Source organism: Sinocyclocheilus grahami, unplaced genomic scaffold (assembly GCF_001515645.1).
Source record: "Sinocyclocheilus grahami isolate Dianchi unplaced genomic scaffold, SAMN03320097.WGS_v1.1 scaffold341.1, whole genome shotgun sequence".
Taxonomy (NCBI): Eukaryota; Metazoa; Chordata; class Actinopteri; order Cypriniformes; family Cyprinidae; genus Sinocyclocheilus; species Sinocyclocheilus grahami.
In genome coordinates this window covers 857,823-876,968 of record NW_015505520.1, presented here as the reverse complement: position 1 = coordinate 876,968, position 19,146 = coordinate 857,823, and the positions used below count along the sequence as shown (strand labels likewise).

The following is a 19,146-nucleotide window of genomic DNA, read 5'->3' as shown; positions in this document are numbered from 1 at the left end:
CACACACACACACACACACACACACACACACACACATCCACAGAGCATCCACAGAGTCTCTCATCTGCCCAACTTTCCTTAGCAACAGAGCTTTCATCATGGTTTGAAAGAATCGCGTATGTGAGATGGCCAGCGTTTCTCTGTCTCTGGTCATAAGGTCTGCCTGCTTTAAATGCTTAAACATGATCATCATATGCTGATCCAGTTACCTGTAATGTGTGTGTGTAATCACATTTAAAATGTGCAGACTCTGAGGGTTTAAAGCATATAAACACAGCGACATGCACACATGAAACACTACTGCAATGAAGATCCCATAACTGGAGTTTATATTACGCTGTATCAATTTACACTGAGAAGAGCAGAGGCCGATCCATCTGTTAAATCTATCTCATGCAATCTCTACATCAGCATATATGTAGACAGAATGGTGACGTGTTCTCTGTATTTTACAACCAGCTCTATTTCTTTGTACTATTTCTAAAAGTAACCAGTGACAAGCAAACAAACCCTGATATATTCAGTTTGAGTATTAAATAAAAGTCTAAAGTCCACCTACCCGACACTCGTCACTTTCACTTCACCACTCTGCAAATCCTAATCTGTAAAATTCCAGATTCCCGCTTTTCCAGGGTATGTCCTGATTCTGATCGCCAAAGGTTTGCTGAGGCTCTGGGAATCTCGACAGATGTGGGCTGGTAGAGAGGAATCTCTCTTTTTCAGGGCCATAAGAGAAAATGTTTTCAAAGTAGAAGCTTATCATTTAAAAAAAATGTCCTCTAATAAATACACTAGAGTTCAAAAGTTTGGGGTCAGTATGATTTTTAAATGTTTTTCAAAGAAGATCTTTTTAATGTTTTTGAAAGCAAAGAGGCATTGATTTGATCAGAAGACAGTATCAATATTAAGAAATATTATAACATTCTAAAAAATATCCTATTTTAATTTACTTAAATATTATTTTATCTTATCATTGTTTTCCATTACAATATCTTTTTAAAATGTAATTTTTTCATTACTTCAGTCTTCAGTGTCACACGATCCTTCAGAAATCCTTCCAATCTGCTGATCTGATGCTCAATAAATGATTACTATTGTTGAAAACTTTTATTAATATATTGTTGAAAACAGTTGCTTAATATTTTATGTGGAAAAAGTGAAGAATCTTTGATAAAAAGAAAGTTCAAAAGAAAAACATTTATTTAAATAGAAATATTTTGTAACAATGTAAAAGTCTCACTTTCACTTTTGATCAATTTAATGCATCCTTGCTGAGCCCAAACTTATATGTACTTCTTAATACAAAAAAGGGCAGAAAATGTAAACAATTTAAAATAAAATAATAAACAATTTTACAAGTTTAAAGTGTGATAATACTATTATATTTTAAAATAAAAGGGAGCATTAAATACAAATACAATTATTTTATAGTAAACTTACAAATAAAATGCTAATATTCCCTTCATTTTTTTAATATGAATTTATAATTTTCAACCTTAAAATGAGCAGGTTTTTATTTTGGCGGGTTGCCAGCAAGTTAGTATATGTGCTTCTGGGTTTAGCGCTGCCGACTGAAGAGCATCCGTGAATGAAATGTCACAGTTTTGCATTGTGCTTTGAAAACGGTTATTTATCGGAATGAGTTATCGTTTTAAGACTCTTTTCTCAGCATATCACCAATATATTAGAGGCCCAACGAATACTGAGTCTTTATAGTCGAAAACAGTCCAGGACACCCACATACAGATGAGAGAGATGGGAGGCCCTTACTCCCAGGTGTCTCACGGCTGCACAGGTGTGCTGCAGACAGATCAGACTGACGGCTGGAGGGAGGAAGGGTCTGCACAAACAAAGGGAAGAAGGATCCTACAACATTGTACAAGATGATCACAAGCACACAGATCCCTATCAGTGATCCACTGCACCTGCTCGGGAAAATGCAAGCCGCCTTTGCCTCTTTATACCAACTCTCTGTCCTATGCTTCAGTCTTCTCACAGCCTGAGAAGTGTGCACTAAAGTTCACACCCGGCTGAGGGTCTTTGGCTGGTCACTGCTGTTTGAATGCCTGTCCGGGGCCATTTTTTTAGTGCTCTGACCTTAAACCTCTTACACTCAAACATGTGGTGGAGAACACGGCTGTGTCGTTCCCAGGGCCTCTCTAATGCTATCTCTCTCCCTTTTATCTACTCTCCTGCCAGAAGATGTGTTTTTTAAAGCAGGACACCCCAGGGACTTTTGAAATGTTTTTCCCTCATTAGGACACTAGAAGACAACATAATGATTCATGGTTAATTATATGAGCTGTAAATAATATCATCTCATCGTAAAGAGTATCATGTGGTATAAGTGTCTCTTCCAAGAATCCAACAAGCAAAAGAAAAAATGACTCGTTTGATTAACTGATGTCATTATTTATCAACACCATATGAAGCCATATACTGTAAAACAGATTTTTACTCACTCTGGGGTACCAACCTAAATATGCTAGTATTATTTCTATACTATTATAGCATTTATTAATGTTTTGAATTAGCTGTTATTTTTGCATTTTGAGTTTTCATTTTAATTTATGTTTTAGTAATTTTATTACAAGTAATTTTTAGTATTTTATATTTTATCCTTTTTATAATATATATTTTTTTAATTTTACACTCTAAAAAATGCTGGGTTAAATACAACCCAGCATTGGGTAAAATATGGACAAACCCAGCGATTGAGATCTTTTGACCCAGCAGTTAAATGTTTAACCCAACCTACTGGATAGTAACACAAATGCTGGGTCAAAACAACCCAATCGCTGGGTTTGTCCATATTTTACCCAACGCTGGGTTGCATTTAACCCAGCATTTTTTTAGAGTGTATATAACTAATTATTTTTTGTTTCAGTTTTGGTTTTAGTACTTAAACTTATTTAATTTCAGTTAGTTGCCAAAGCAAGTTTTTTTTCATCTAATATTTATATTTTATTTTATTTCAGCTTTATTTCAATAACCAAAAATTATTTTTAATGGTTTTAGTTAACTATAAAAAGAGATAGTTCACCCAAAAATGAAAATCCTGTCATCATTTACTTTTTGGTGCAATAAATCTTGATTAGCATTACAAGTGGAAAAAATACATAAAGTGCTATGAATGTGCAGAAAATGACACCTTTAAATACTCGGAGTCAAGTCAAAATGGACCCTGATTGCTTTAACATCCAAAACATTTGTGCCATATCAAAGCTGCCTTTCCAATATTATAGACTGGGAAAAACAGGAACTTCTGATATTGCATTCATAAAGAAGCTCATGTGATTAAACAGTCTGCTCTGCACTGAGCAAAGGAAGCAAACGCACTAATGTGGTGTGTGGTTAAAAGGGTGTTGGAAAGAAGGAAGGATGATCGGGTTGCAGAACAAAAAGGGGAAGATAACAGATAGATCTGGCTGAAAGAGAGAAACAAAAAGAGAGAAAGAGTAATGGATGAGTTTCAGGGCAGCAGAGACAGTGGTAGATGTTTAGAGGCTGGTGGTTAACCACAACATCCTCAGCACAGCGGAGGGGACTTGGAGGGAACCGTCCAAAATAGAGGGAGGCTTTTTATGGTGCATGAAACACCCATATTATATCATTTCATCACTGCGCTGTTCATTTCCTCTGATGTGCGGAGTCTGAGGGGGACAGGGAGAAAATGAGGGGACGGGACTATAAAGAGATGGGAAAGATGAGGAATTCCCCCATGTGCTCGTCCTGTGGTCAAGTCCTAACATGACACACTTTAGTCAGGGTGAAGGGTGCATATATTTGTATGTACAGGGGGTACATTTCTAAGTAACCATTCCCAGCATACCCCTGAATACTGAATTATAAACACTGGCGACAGTAATATAGGCTAAAATGGTCAAATGCAATTATATGAAAGATAATAGGTGATTGTCTCAAGACAGTCTTGATCGTATTCAAAACCATCTGTTTTTAACAGATCCATGCAAAAGGATCCAACATAGAGACAAGCTCTTTTGTTCTGGTGCAGAGAAGGGAATTTAAATCAGATGTGATGGACTCTTTTCACATGTGTTTTGTCTATAAGAATGAGACAATATGTCATGTGTCAAATGGCAAATGTCAAAATTGAGGATTACTAAATTACACACCCTGACTACAAGAAGTACTATAAAAACAGTTAAAAAGTATATGAAATATTATATATATAAAATGATGAAAAATAAACAGTGACCGATTAGTGATTAAATAATATTTAATAGATTAAATGGAAAAATACAGATTTTGAGATATATATGAATATATGAAGTATATTTTAAGATTTAGATTAATTTAGATTTTAGTATTACAAACAACATTCAACAGAAATAAATAAATAAAAATAAAAAACAGGGAGCCTTGATTTAATACAGATTTTTTTTTCCAAAAAAAGGCTGTTCAAAACTTGCTGGCACGATGCACTATAGGTGGTTGCCAGGGTGTTGCTATGCAGTTGTTATGGCGTTTTGAGAAACTCTTTCTATTAACAATAATAATATTGAAATAATCATACTGACATCATTTACGACTTATTGAAGCAATGGTTTTCATTTGCCAATCTGCACATGACTTAGCAGCAGCATGTAAATATATTTATAATAATGTAAATATGTGATATTGTTTGGGCAGTAGTCAAATGATAGAAACTACCAACACTGGATGAGCAATATTCCATAGAAGAATGAAAAATATAGTCTATAAAACACAGGCAGCATTAGACCACTATCATGAAGACCACTTGATATGATTTAATCTAGACTTTAAAAACTATCCATATATGAAATATAGGAAGCATTAAAACACACAATCTTCCAATATTTTCCCCAATCTAAATCTTACTTTCCCCTCTGGCTGAAGGACTAAATATGGTGATGTAATATATGAATGAGTGGCATCTCATCCAGCTCACGCACACATTTGACTCGCTAATCTAAATGACTCAAATACATATAAATACACATGCTAATTAAACATGATAGTTTAAGAGGGGCAGTCATAGCCACTCTGCAGGGTTACACCCACAACCTACAACCTAGATCTGCAACAGAGAGGGTTGTGGTGACAAGCCATCATTTCAGTTGCTTACTTTCTTTTGAAAGCTAGTGGAGTGTGCAAACTCAACTCAATAGAAGACCTACTTTAGTCTTTTCTTTTCTGTAATGGAGCGTGCCATCACCAACCAGAGCCACCTTCATACAAGATTTCCCCCAATTAACTTAATATAGACCTACAGCAGCCTACAAAACCAATGCAGCTGTGATGATAGGGCTGTATTCTGACAAAACAGTTAAACGTGATCAGCTACAGAAGCTGATTTTATTATTATACTTTTTTATAATAAAACTACACTGTACGGCATTGCACAGTTAAAGGAATGACTGATATTTCAATGCAGGAGTGACTCTACATTTTATGCATGTAGAGAATGCCATTTGATCATGATCAGAGCGACGAGAAAGATGTTTTAGGTACCTGTCGGCGTCTCCCTGGCCAGTGGAGGCATTACGCTGCAGACTTTCCCGTACCATTGCCATTCCATCCGGCATCCGGTTCAATCGCCGCGTATACAGACTCAATCCCCCATCCGTCATGTACCTGAGAAAACACACACACAAACAGAGATCCAACAGTACTCATTCAATTAAAATTGTTATATGAAATGTGGACATAAAAAACATTCAAAAGCAATGAAAGTGTTCACAGATACTGTACAAAATAACCATTGACTAATGAAAACCACAGGCTTTGATGTCTCACAGATTTTGCAATGAATGAATAAATAAATACTACAGTCATTAACTCAAAACAAACAATATAATATAATATAATATAATATAATGATAGATAATAAAATTATCTAGATGTCTCTGACATATTAATTGTTAAATAAATAAATTAACTGCTAATAAATAAATAAATACTAGTCATTAATCCAAAACAAATGACTAAATGAAAATATATAATATAATAAAACTCAGCTGGGAAAAAAAATCAGCTGCAGAACTAGTAATGAACATCTCAGTCAAAACTAAACTAAACAGTCTTTCAACTAATAGAGCCTCCATGACATCCAACCCTCTTAAATCGGGCAACAGGAAGTAAGTGTGTGTGTGTGTGTGTGTGTGTAGCATGAGGTTACACTCTAAAAAATGCTGGGCTAAATACAACCCAGTGCTGGGTAAAATAGGGACAAACCCAGCAATTGGGTTGTTTTGACCCAGCGGTTGGGCTACTACCCAGAAGGTTGGGTTAAACATTTAAATGCTGGGTTTGTCCCTATTTTACCCAGCACTGGGTTATATTTAACCCAGCATTTTTCAGAGTGTAGTGGGGTCAATAATTCATGCTCACTCCAAAAAAAAGGAAGATGATCCATCATGTTTTCAGACAAGAATTCACATTAATCATGTATGATAATCGCTCATACATGAACAAATGATCGCCCATATAAACATATACACATAATATTCTTGAACAGATAATAAAAAGCCTCCAACAATGTGTAACAACCATCACACACCATCAGCTAACTGCAGCTGTCCAATAATACCAGATGTGTGCACGCAGTTTTCACTCAAGCAACATCACTAATTTCTTTATCCATTCATTCATTCACACACGTCTATAAGGTTTAGGTGGGTGAAAGGGTTACTTGGAAAAAAACAAAGCCTCACATAACTAAAACAAAATTGGATACTCTTCCAAATATTTGCCCTGTCAATAGATTCCCCGCTGCTCATAGTCACTCACTCTGCTCCAGTTCCCACTGGACACTGGAATAAAATCCCCCCATACACTCAAGGTAAGACAGTTGTGCATCTGTTAGTGTGTGGTTGTGAGTCGGTACAGTGCCTCCTTTGTGTAAAATACTGTCACATCATATTGAGAATGAGCTGCTGGAATATTGTGGCTTTATAGGCTGCCAAAAACCTCCAGACAGCCAACGGTGCAACAACATCTCTGCTTAGACCACCTCCACATACTCCAACTCTACATTTCCCTCCATATTTCTGAGATTATGGGTGAATCTCACAATATACAATATAATATAATGCAATGTAATATAATAGAGTAAATGCATAAATGTCATGAAAATAATGCACAAAAAAACTTTACTTTTTTAACATTTATTTTATGTATTTCTTTTTTTATTTTGGGGTGAAATATGACCCAGACACATTTTCATAACATTTGCACTTTTATACCATCATATTTACAATCCAACTTCAAACGTTAACAAATACCATCACATTTTTTTTTGTTCTTGAATTTTGATTTAGAACAACTACAGTTTTGTACTACTAAGAAAAGCTGGATTGCACTAAAACAGAAACAGACTTAAACCTCCAAACCTAGATATAATATCTCTATAACTTTTACAATCTCTAAAAGCATTAATGGTCACTTGGTAACAATAATTCAAGTTCACAACAATGACTGACATACCTTTCAGTGTTACAAATCCATCAGATGTTCAATTTGCCAAAACACAGGACACACACATATATATATATATATATATATATATATATATATATATATATATATATATATATATAAAATTTCATGAAAATGATATGAAAATAAATTCTTGCTGTTCCAGGACAGGTAAAATAATTCGATAAATTACATTACATTATATTATATATGAATATATTATATTACATTATGAAACATTAAGTCAAGAACTTGAATTCGAATTCAAATTCGAAAAATGACTATGAAAAAATCTCTATGATCCCAAATCTATGCTACAGATAATTCATTTTCTTTTTATCTTGTGAAATGTTGATGAAATAAAGGAATAAAAAGTATTTAAATCAATAAAAATCTTTAAAAAAAATAAAATAGATCAAATTCAAATGCAAAACACCAGCCTATATAAAATATAATAATAGTTTTAAATTATTTTTTAAAAATCCCAAAAACCTGAATATGAAAAAAAAAAAAATTAGTTTTGAGACAATCTTCTAATTGGTTATCATGCATACTGAATGTGTGTGTTTCTGTGTAAACAAGACCTGGTGATATAAAGTATTCATGATCTGACAGCTACTGTATAATCTGTGTTTGGAGAGGAACATCAAGCTCTTAGCATGCGTTTTCTGACCTACTAAAGCAAAACCATTTGTGAACAAACACCAATACAGCTGCACAAAGACCAAACAAACTAAAGGCTTTAAATGCCCTCAGCTTATGCAAGACTACGCCTATATGTTATTAATAAACTTTAACCAGTGGCAAGATTCCATCTTATTTCAGATGATTATTTGCTTTACAGAAATCTCAGCAGCCTCACAGATGCTCTAACCACAATGTCAGTAATAAAAGCCTCTTTTACCTAAACAGCATATTCAGTTCAGCACGATACATATGATGTAATGTGACAAACCTGTCTCTCCATTATCAAAGTGCCGTCATGAATAGAGGAAGGAGATCATATTAGCTCAACCTGTATGTGTTCATATATAGAGCAGCCTGGGGTGAACGTCTACAGCGAGTCTTTTAACCCGTCAGTCCTGATTGCACTGTGAAAACAACCACTTTGGGACCTAGGAAATCAGATCCAACACCAGCATCATGAGAGCCTCTTTCCGTGAGTGATCTGGTTCAAACATGTTAGTGCACTTCAAGATCTATATAGCCCTGCAATACCAATCTCACTTCCCTCAATGCTCATGGCATCATCAATTGTGTTGGAGATCCACTAGTTTAAGAGACATTTATCAAAGCACACTCACTGGGAATCCCTTTTTTTCCAGTGTCAGTGTTAAGGACTTCACTTTCAAAATGTCACAATTACAATAGCACCCATAAGACAGGCGAAACAGCGAATTTGACAGGATTTTGATGCCTGGATTTTGTCGGACGTTTATTAATTAACATCTAAGTGATATTTTGCATTCAGACGTCAGGCTTATGGCCAGGTGTAATTGCAGCCTGTCACCTGGCCTGTTCTCTGTAATCTGGTAATGTTAGAAGCACCAGAACGGTTTGTAGTGTTCAAGCCACACAGGAAGACTGTGATTGTGGGGAAATAACACAAGAGGTTTAAATTGCACATTATCACAGCCAAGGTATGCAGAGAGCTTGTTTCAGCATGAAGGGGGCGTCAAATGTGTTTCATTGCCCCTTCAATCTGTACACTCAGTACAAGAAAGAGCACATGCACTAAAACCGCTTTTATTACTGCCTGAAGGGCCAGAGCTGCAAGGTGACAGTATTCATTGATTTAATGTGTTCACCTGCGTCATAAGACGTCATAGGTGTATCTGAAATGCAATTGGATTCAAATCTACCCGTGAGAATTGACTCAGTAAATCAGGACAACGCTGATTCACACTGACGCAACCATAAAAACACACAAAGACCTAAATCCTTCTCTAGTGTCTATCCTGAGCTTTGAAGTAAAGGCAACAGAGAGGAAAAAGTATAAATCCGTTTCAGAGTTTAAAGGGATAGTTCACTCAAAAATGACATTTTTTGATGAATATGGGTAACCAAACAGTTCTATAGTATGGGAAAAATAAATAAATAAAAATAATAATAATAAAAACAAATACTATGGAAGTCGATGGCTACCAGCAACTGTTTGGTAACCAACATTCTTCAAACTATCTTCTTTTGTATTCAACAGAAGAAAGAAATTCATAAAGATTTGGAGCAACTTGAGGGAGATAAAATCATTTTCATTTTTGGGTGAACTATCCCTTTAAGAGCGCAAAAAAAATGTTTCCCTTTAAAAGGCAAACATCTACTATTATATGATGATATGTTAGCAAAATACAGTACCATACAAAAGTTTGAGTTTAATACATTTTTTTAAAGAAATTGATTAATTTTATTCAGGAAGGATGCATCAAATTGATTAAAAGACATTCATAATGTTGCAAAAAAAATGGTCTTTCAAACGAATGCTGTTCTTTTGAATTGCACAACATTGGTAATAAAAATAAATGCTTCTTAAGCATCAAATCAGCATATTAGAATTTCTGAAGGATCATGTGACCCTGAAGACCGGAGTAATGAAAAATTCAGGTTTGCCATCACAAGAATAAATGACATTTTAAAATATATTAAAATAGAAAGCATTTTTAATTTCTAATAATATTTCACAATATTGTGTTTACTTAAATGTTAAATGTTTTTACAGTTTTTTTTCTTCTTCAAATAAATACAGCCTTGGTGATTATAAATGACTTGTTTAAAAAATCTTATGACCCCCAAACTTTTAAATGGTATATCCTCTTCTGAATTTGTGCATTTACCAAAACAAAGCCTAAATGTAGAAATTGGTTAACTCTGCCCAATACATTTAATGAGGTAAAAAAACAACTACAAAAAAAAAAACACTGTCCTTACAAAGGTTAAAAAAGCCCCTGGATATCAATTCCAGGAGGCAAATATTGCCCCTAAATGAAAAAGTTAATTTCTGGCCCTGGTAGTCATGCATTGATTTGTAATATCAATATGAAAATGCATTAGACCTAAGAAAAGAACATATGAATTCATATTTAGAGAATCATATTACCCTCTAGTGGCAAACACTGCAATAAAACCAGACTAAAAATATCCACTTTGAGAAGTTCTCGAAAGCATGATTCAGTTCATAAGTGTCATGCCATATCCAAATCTATGAACATGACAACACTAATTACAGTAAACTCAACTGACCTTTAATAGAAATATATTTACACCAAATCTGCTCCCTTTAGGCAATTTTTTGACACAATTGACACAATAATTGTTTAATAATAATGCTTTTCTAGGACCAACAAAGAATTACCACTTGTGTAAATTACGATGTGCACCTTTAAACTGCCTTTTCATTTCCTTTCATCTCCACTAAACTACATTCAGACAACGCCCATAATTATCAGCCATTGAAAAACCCCATTAGTCATCTGTCTTAACCAGTGGCAACCATCTTCCACACTTACCCGCTGGTCAGCTCATCAGTGCGTGCGTTCTTAGCCAGCACGTCTCCATCACTCATGTAGCCGCTCAGTTCCAGCCCCACACCTGCCAGCTCCAGATCCTCCGCCCTGTCTCCCAGCTCCAGACCACAGAGGGCGCTGCCGCGTGCTGCCAGCTGCTTCCGTAGAGGAGCCTGATACAGATACCGGCCCTGGCCGGACGACACACCTCCGCTGCGGGACTGATAGCCGTTACCAACAGAGGGAGCATCTCCTGCTTGTAGACGGGGGCTGGATTGGCCCATGCGACTGGCCCAGGACAGCGGCGTGGGTCGAGATGCCATGCTGAGGATGCTGCGACTGCTCATTTCAGTAGTAACACCACCATCAAAAGTGGTCTCCAGTGTACTGAGATTTTGAGAAATCAAATTCATATGACATTTTCAAACTAAAATGTACCATTGTATCAAAAGTTATACCATGGTACATATCTATAGTTTCTGCAAAAATACCATGGTATTAGTTATTTTTAGTACTAAAGTTATACCAACATTTGTAGGCTGTTGTAGTATAGTTAATTCCAGGAAACTACAGTTGCCATGGTATTTTTCACCAAACAGTATTCAATTACAATATTTACTTAACTTATAATATGAGGAAAGATTTTATACATAGTGCTGAGGAATTGTAACCAATAGCCTGACACCGTAGGGGAACAAAAATGTCTCACTGCTCTTATTTTGGCCAAAAATGGACTTATTAAGCAGTTTACAATTACTTCATGATTCCATCATAGCAATGCAGTCTGGGTCAATTAGATGAATAATCAAAAAAGAGGAACAAAGAAGGTTTTAAAGAGCATGGTGGAGCCAGTGGACAGACTCTATTCATTTAGCCATTTACAGTAAAAAGAGTCAAGCTGAGGAAGGAGTGGCTACTTGTTACTGTCTCAAAAGATAAAATACTATGAGAAAAAAAGTGTCCTTTTAAGGCAGCCTGTCTTTGCCAGTTTGATTTGGGTGGAGGTTTAGGAGAATAATATGCTTTTTCCTCACTGATAAAGCTGGCTTCATGGTTCACCAAAAAACTGTCTTCTTCTCTATCTTAGCTGCTTTCTTTCTTAAAGTTATCCTACTGCACCAGGCTGTGAAAAGTAAGAAATAGAAGCATCTACCTGTGTGTGATCTGTGTCCCCCGCAAACTTGACATGGTCTCCTCTAAATTCTGCCGCAGGTCAGCAATATTTTTCACAGTTCTCAGTCGTCTGGTCTCTGGATCTTCACCTGAAAATAGGGCATTCATTTTCACTTTTTATATCATATATCAGTATTTAAACACTGTTCAGCAGTTTAGGGTAAGATTTTGTTTTTAAAAGAGTTATTAATGCTTTTATTCAGCAAGTATGCATTAAATTAATCATAAGTAACAGTTAAGGAGTTTCTAATGTTACAAGAGATTTCCATTTCAAATAAATGCTCTTCTTTTGAACTTTCTATTCATCAAATAATCCTAACAAATGTTTTCAACATTGATTGATGGCTGCTGAAATTCAGCTTTACCATCACATGAATAGATGATTTATCTGTCTACACACTTTTTACTGTTTCTGATCAAATAAATGCAGCCTAGGTGAGTATAAGAGACTTCTTTAAAAAACAAAACAAACAAACAAAAAAAAATGCCCTCAATTTCTTGCTTGATTTAAACTTCAGAAAATCATCATCAATATCAATCTTAAATACTTCTCTTATTTTATTAAAATTATGCATTGATTATTATTACTGCCAACAGGAAAAGGTCTTAGACTACCAGATCAATGTTTTAGACTTCATCAGATATGAACTGAACAGGTTACCTGACAGGTCCTCAGTAGAAGACTGGTTGATCTTACTGAAGCTACTGGAGTCATTACTACAACATCCAGAGCTTGGGTTTGTGCCAATGTTTCCATCTGCCTCATTCTGAGACCTAAAAACACAGGGGTTCAAAATAAAAAAGATGTCCTTCATATAGATGCATTGCTTGATTTAAACTTCAGAAAATCATCATCAATATCAATCTTAAATACTTCTCTTATTTTATTAAAATTATGCATTGATTATTATTACTGCCAACAGGAAAAGGTCTTAGACTACCAGATCAATGTTTTAGACTTCATCAGATATGAACTGAACAGGTTACCTGACAGGTCCTCAGTAGAAGACTGGTTGATCTTACTGAAGCTACTGGAGTCATTACTACAACATCCAGAGCTTGGGTTTGTGCCAATGTTTCCATCTGCCTCATTCTGAGACCTAAAAACACAGGGGTTCAAAATAAAAAAAGATGTCCTTCATATAGATGCATACATATGATATTTTCTGTGACATTCTAGTCAGCAGACGTCATGGCCTGACTAAAGGAATCCTTCATGGAAACCAAACACAGGGCAATAGGTCTGTTTCAAAGGAAATACCAGTCAAACGCTTCACAGCTGAGCCTGACGGGGAGTCGATACACGTGAGCACGCATGCACACTTACTAGAGCCATTCTCATAAACTAAACACAAATAGTAGAGTACAATTCTGCTTCTGCTTTGCCATGAGTTTGGCACTTTATCTAATATGTACAATAATACATGCATAAAGACTTTTTTTTTTTTTTTTACAGTACAAAACTATACCAACTTATGCTATGTTGTTATTAAGGTGTTCTACGTGGTTTTTAGCATGAAGGCATGTGATTGTATGAATGTTTTGGGTGGTTGTCAGGAGGTTGCTATGCAGTTGTCAAGGTGCTGTGAAAGATTTTAAGCAAATTGCTATGTGGTTGCTGGGTTTTTGGTCATTACTAGCAATGCTATTTTAATATTATTTCTATACTATTATAGTATTTAATCATATTTTGAATTAGCTTATACTTCTAAATCTTCAGTATTCATTTAAATTTTAGTTTAAGTTTTAGTAATTTGTCACTTTATTAGCTTTTTAAAAATATTTCTATTTAACCTATTTAGTCTATTTATTTTTGTTTTAATTCTAGTAATTTCAGTATTTCAGATTAAACATTTTATTTTAGTTAGTTGCCAAGGAAACATTTGTTATATTATTTTTTCAGATATTTCTATTTTGATTTATTTATTTATTTTTATATCAGTTTTATTTTATTTCAGTTTATTTTACATTTTTTATTTAGTTTTAGTTAACAATAATAACACTGGTTACTTGGTGGTTGCTTACTGGTCCAAGTCAAATGAGCCCCTTATGATCTCTAGATCTGGCTCGAGCCTCTCCTTCGATCTAAAGCTCCAGTTGAAAATCCCAATAAGAGTCTCACCTGTACATGAAGGGTGCTACGGTGGCTGTGTTGGGGTGGCTGTACTGCTGCTGGGGTTGAGGCAGCTGCACACTGACTGTGTTGCTGGCTGTAGAATGTGTTCCATTGGCCAACGGGGCGGCGCTGTGGTGTCCTTTCCCCTCAGTGGAAGCCAGGCTGGAAGAGGACGAGGAATGCCGGCTGTCCCTATGAAGTCCCAGACCCTCTCCCAGACGCATACTGCGGGGTCTCTCATTGTCTTTACCACCGAGGGGCAACGCTGAACTCTTTACTGCTCCATTTCCTGAGTTTTTACTTCCTGGTTTTGGAATTCCACTTTGCACAGGGGCGGAGCTATCTTTCTTGGTACCTCCCACCTTGCCGCCTTTGGGTATAAAACTGGCGATCTTGGAGGCTTTCCTGGGCTCTGCCTCGGAGGGAGCAGCCTTGCTTGAGGGAACAACTTCCTCCTTAACTTCCTCTTTGTTCTCTACCTTTTCCGAGGCAGGGACACGCTTTGAGCCCTCTTTCCCGTTTTTGTCTTTCTCCTTAGCTCGTTCTTTTTCCTTTTCTTTCTCTACGGATTTAGTTGAGGCTTTTTTCGCCATGAGCGCCCGGCTAAGTGTCCGCTGTGCAATGCCCTTTAACGCAATCTTTGGGCTGCTGGTTGTCATGGTAATAGCACTCGATCCATTCGTGGGTCTGACGTTACCATCCATTTCCTCAATGGGTTCTGTATTGGAACCAGCCCCGACTCTTTCTAAAACCAAACCGGCATCTTTTCCTCCTGCTGGCGTAACGGCGCCCTCTGCTGGCGTGGATGACTTGGAGCCACCTTTGCTGTTGAAAAGTTTTAGTTTTTCCAGCATGGACTTCTGAGGCACAGCTTTTGGTGGTGGCTCTACAGGCACGGGCTGCTTGGCTTGGGGATCTGGTTTGATGGAAACCACCGTGGAGGGAGCGGTGGAGGTAGCAGTGTGCTTGGTGCTCTGAGATTTGCTTCTCCAGGGTTTGCTACTCGAGTTGGGCTGGGGGATGGCTGACGATGAAGATGAAGATGAAGATGCCACAGTGCTGGTGTTAACAGAGGTGCAGGCGGATGCCAGGGATGACAGAGTGTGCTCAGTCACGCCGTGTGAGGTGACACACTCTGATGATTCTGGAGAGGAAAAGACATGAGAGGTGACGGTGAAACACAGGAAAATCAGAGAGACAGGTTAAAATAATCATGGAGAAAGTTGGACTGCATATGTGGGAGAAGGAGTTAACAGCAGTTCACAGCAAAATACACATGAAATCATCAAATTCGTTTTTTTTTTTATCTGTACCATACTTAAATGAAATCTGAAATTGAATTAAAATCTGATTTTTAATCTACTTAAAATCAGAAATGTGTTTTAGTTTGAATGGTCCAATGTTATTTTAGTTTATATACTATTATACAACAGTTCGTTCTGGTTCTCAAATCTGATTGGTTGAGAACCGTGAGATATTGTACTGGTATCGCTACAGGAACACCCTTTCACAATTTTGTATCACTCCGCTTGTTCTAGCCGGGTCTATGTTTCTTTTTAATTATTCACTGAGCTAATTGTAGAGTCCGTTAGTTAATATAAGAAGAAAGAAACATGGCAAACGACACATTAACTACGAAAGCTCAACAGACGATGAAGATGCAGTGGAATCACTAAAAGGCCAAACAGCAAGAGGTGCAGCCATTACACCTGCAGATTTGAACAATTTAGAAAAAAACAGACATGAAAATAACACGGTGCGGCAAACAGTGTGGGCTGTGAACTGTTTTAAATCATGGTTATCCGAAAAAAAGCTCAATATCTACCTCAAACACATCGAGAAATCCCAAATGAGCTCAGTTTTGCGCGATTTCTATGGCTCCATTAGGACCAGTAAAGGAGAACTGTATGGTATCAGCAGTTACTTGAGTCTTCGATCGGCGCTGAATCGCCACATTAATGAACCTCCTCTTAGCCGTGCATGGAATTTAATGCAAGACCCTGAGTTTACGTCCGCCAAAAACGTTTTTAAAGGAGTTGATCCGGTACAGACAGAACATCACACTACCCTCCGATTTCATCTGAAGACCAGCAAATACTGAAGCGATCTGCTGCACTTGACCCTGGTAACCCGAAAGGTTTATTATAAATTGTGGTATGACATTCAGTTACACTTTGCACGAAGAGGGAAGGAGGGCAATCGACAACTTATGCCAGACTCGTTTGAACTAAAGAGAGACGAAAATGGTACAAAATATTTCACGTTGACATCTAATGAGGAAATGAAAAACCACAAAAACCCACCAGAGGTCGACAGGGAAAATCGGAGGGGTGCTATGTTTGAAGAGCCCGGTAACCCCATGTGTCCAGTTTCTTCGCTAGAGAAATATCTCAGCAAACTCCCACCTGACGCAAAAGCACTCTATCTGCACCCTAAGAGGAGACTTGAAGCTAACGACAAGATATGGTATAGCACTGTTCCTTTGGGCATTAATCAGCTGTCACAAATGCTCCCGAGAATGTGCAAAGAAGCTGGGACGCGATCGTACTACACGAACCACAGCATCAGGGCCACTGCAATCCAAAATTTGTCTGATGCAGGGCTCCAAGCGAGAGAAATCATAGCCGTCAGCGGACACAGGTATGTTTCTGATTTGTTTAACCCATAGCCTACAGTGGAAATGAAATGATGCAAAATTAATTATATAATTTAGCAAAATTTATAATTTAAAAAAACATTTTTAGGTCAGAAAGCTCACTGAAATCCTACTGGAGACCATCACTAAACAACAGAAAATGCTGGAGTGCAGTACTAGCATCAGATCAAACGGAAACCATACCAGAACAACAACAAAGAATGTACGATATGCGGCAACGTACAAATAAATGTGAACAGTGGTTCCGAGAACCATCACTCGCTGTAAATCAGAAATGTAATAGATTTTGAGCAAATTGTAATTGTTTAATGAAAAACTAAAATACATAAATAATATATTTTATGACATGCTTATGACATTATTTTTTTTGTAAAATAAAATAAACCTGACTTTGAGAAAAACTCAAAACTTAGGAACAAAACATATATAAATATCTATTTTATTTTGTGAAATGCTGATTACTTTTTTGAGGGAAAAATATCAGCTGTTTAACCTATTAACTAGCCTTTTTGTATAAATGTTAATGTTGCGTAAGATGCTGGAAATGTTTCAATTACTTATTTGTTGTAATTGCACGCAATGGTTTGACTAAACTAATAAAAATGTTTGTCAAGTCAGACCTATAAATCTGAAAATAAAAACGCATGCACATTAATCAGTCTAGCTTCGCGGTCTCTCTCTCTCTCATTTGGATGCACGTCTTGCCGCATTGTTTCTCTCTTAAAACCTCATTATTTCTCACTAACCTAACTGAAGCAGCACATGCCCTTGATACGATTTCTAAAAGTGACGTATGTTTAACTGTCAACTTGAGCTTTGAATCCGTGGCGGAAGGAAGTAGTTCCACACAAAAGGCACTCTGTTGTTTCTTGTTTAATTACACACATGTTCCATCAAATAGTTGTATAAACGCAATATCACTCTCGTACTCGAGCGATAGCGGCTCTGTATCAGCAGCGGCTGTGATTGCCTGCGGACTCGTGCCTCTGGCCTAATCACAGCCATGCTGACATAGAGCCGGTATCGCTCTCGTACTCGAGTGATATTGCTCATATATATTTGTTCATATTTTTTATTTTGTTTTCTTTTCTTTTCTCATTTATTTAACCAGGAAGGTCCCATTGAAATAAAATATATTTTCTTCCAGAGTGTCCTGGTCAAGATGGCCAGCAAAATGAAAGAAAAAAATACATAACATATGAAATACATGAAAACCACACAGCAAGGCAACACAAAATATACCAAAAAATATATATAATAATAATAATTAACATTGTTCTATAAAAATGGGCAGGTCAAGAGATGGTTTATATCCCATGTTTAGTATTAATTTTAGTTTTTGTATGCACTTCTGTCTTTTTGTGTTCTTTTTAACATTCCATTTAACTTTAATCTATTTTTATTTCACTTTTAGTAATCTTACTACTTAAACTTTATTCAGTTACATTTACATCCATGCATTTTTGCAGACACACCGCATCGATATGTTTTGAAATGCAATTCAAATCTCATTTTTGCGAGTCAAATAGTTGTTTTTCATCATTACGGAACACATAACATCATATATGAGAAAGACATGTATGCTGACACATACATCATTACTATAATAACAGATACAACAACACTGATGAACAGTCAGCCCTAAAAATCAGATCTGAAAACCAAATGGATGTTGTGGAAGAAGAACAGTTAAGGGAAATAAGAGTGAAAATTAAAGTAGATTAAATCAAAGGCTAAAAAAAAACCAGGAGAAAAGGTCTGAAAATTTTGAAACTGTTCTCCCTGCCCATAAAAGGCTAGTTACTCCTGAGCTAATGCTATTCTTATAGTAAGCAGCAGACAGCCTGCTGAGATCGATTCTAAACTGTTTACACTAACACAGCGAGTAAGACTTTAATGCCCATTCAAACACTGGAGGCCAAATTTAGCTATTGTGCTCTCTGTGACATAGACAATCAAAACTTCCTTTAAATAAAGGAAATAAAGGAATAAAGGACATGAAGATCCAAACACAATCATACAAAAACTGAAATATTATTAAAGAATGAAAATCTATAAATAGCCAGTGTAAATTGATTAAATAAACAGATGTGAATTTTAGCACAGAGTTATAAATAAGTCCTTGAAAACAAATGGTAAATTTAGCCAAACCTTGCAGAATGACATGTATTGTTCACATGAAATATTCCAAAAGTGTAAATTATAATCATGAAAAAACAAACAAACTGAAAATGTTCCTC

General features: G+C 36.3%; 1 protein-coding gene across 1 annotated transcript in view; it reads right to left on the bottom strand.

The window, feature by feature from the left end:
• The window catches only part of nav2a (neuron navigator 2a), a 240,161-nt gene that overhangs the window by 35,968 nt on the left and 185,047 nt on the right, over positions 1–19,146 (bottom strand). Inside the window, exons 7-11 of the mRNA XM_016295832.1 lie at positions 14,257–15,394; positions 13,122–13,234; positions 12,115–12,223; positions 10,965–11,348; positions 5,497–5,619 (exon numbers count right to left, since the gene is read on the bottom strand). Of these exons, the coding sequence (XP_016151318.1) occupies positions 5,497–5,619; positions 10,965–11,348; positions 12,115–12,223; positions 13,122–13,234; positions 14,257–15,394 (1,867 nt within the window). The remainder of the gene's footprint in view (positions 1–5,496; positions 5,620–10,964; positions 11,349–12,114; positions 12,224–13,121; positions 13,235–14,256; positions 15,395–19,146) is intronic.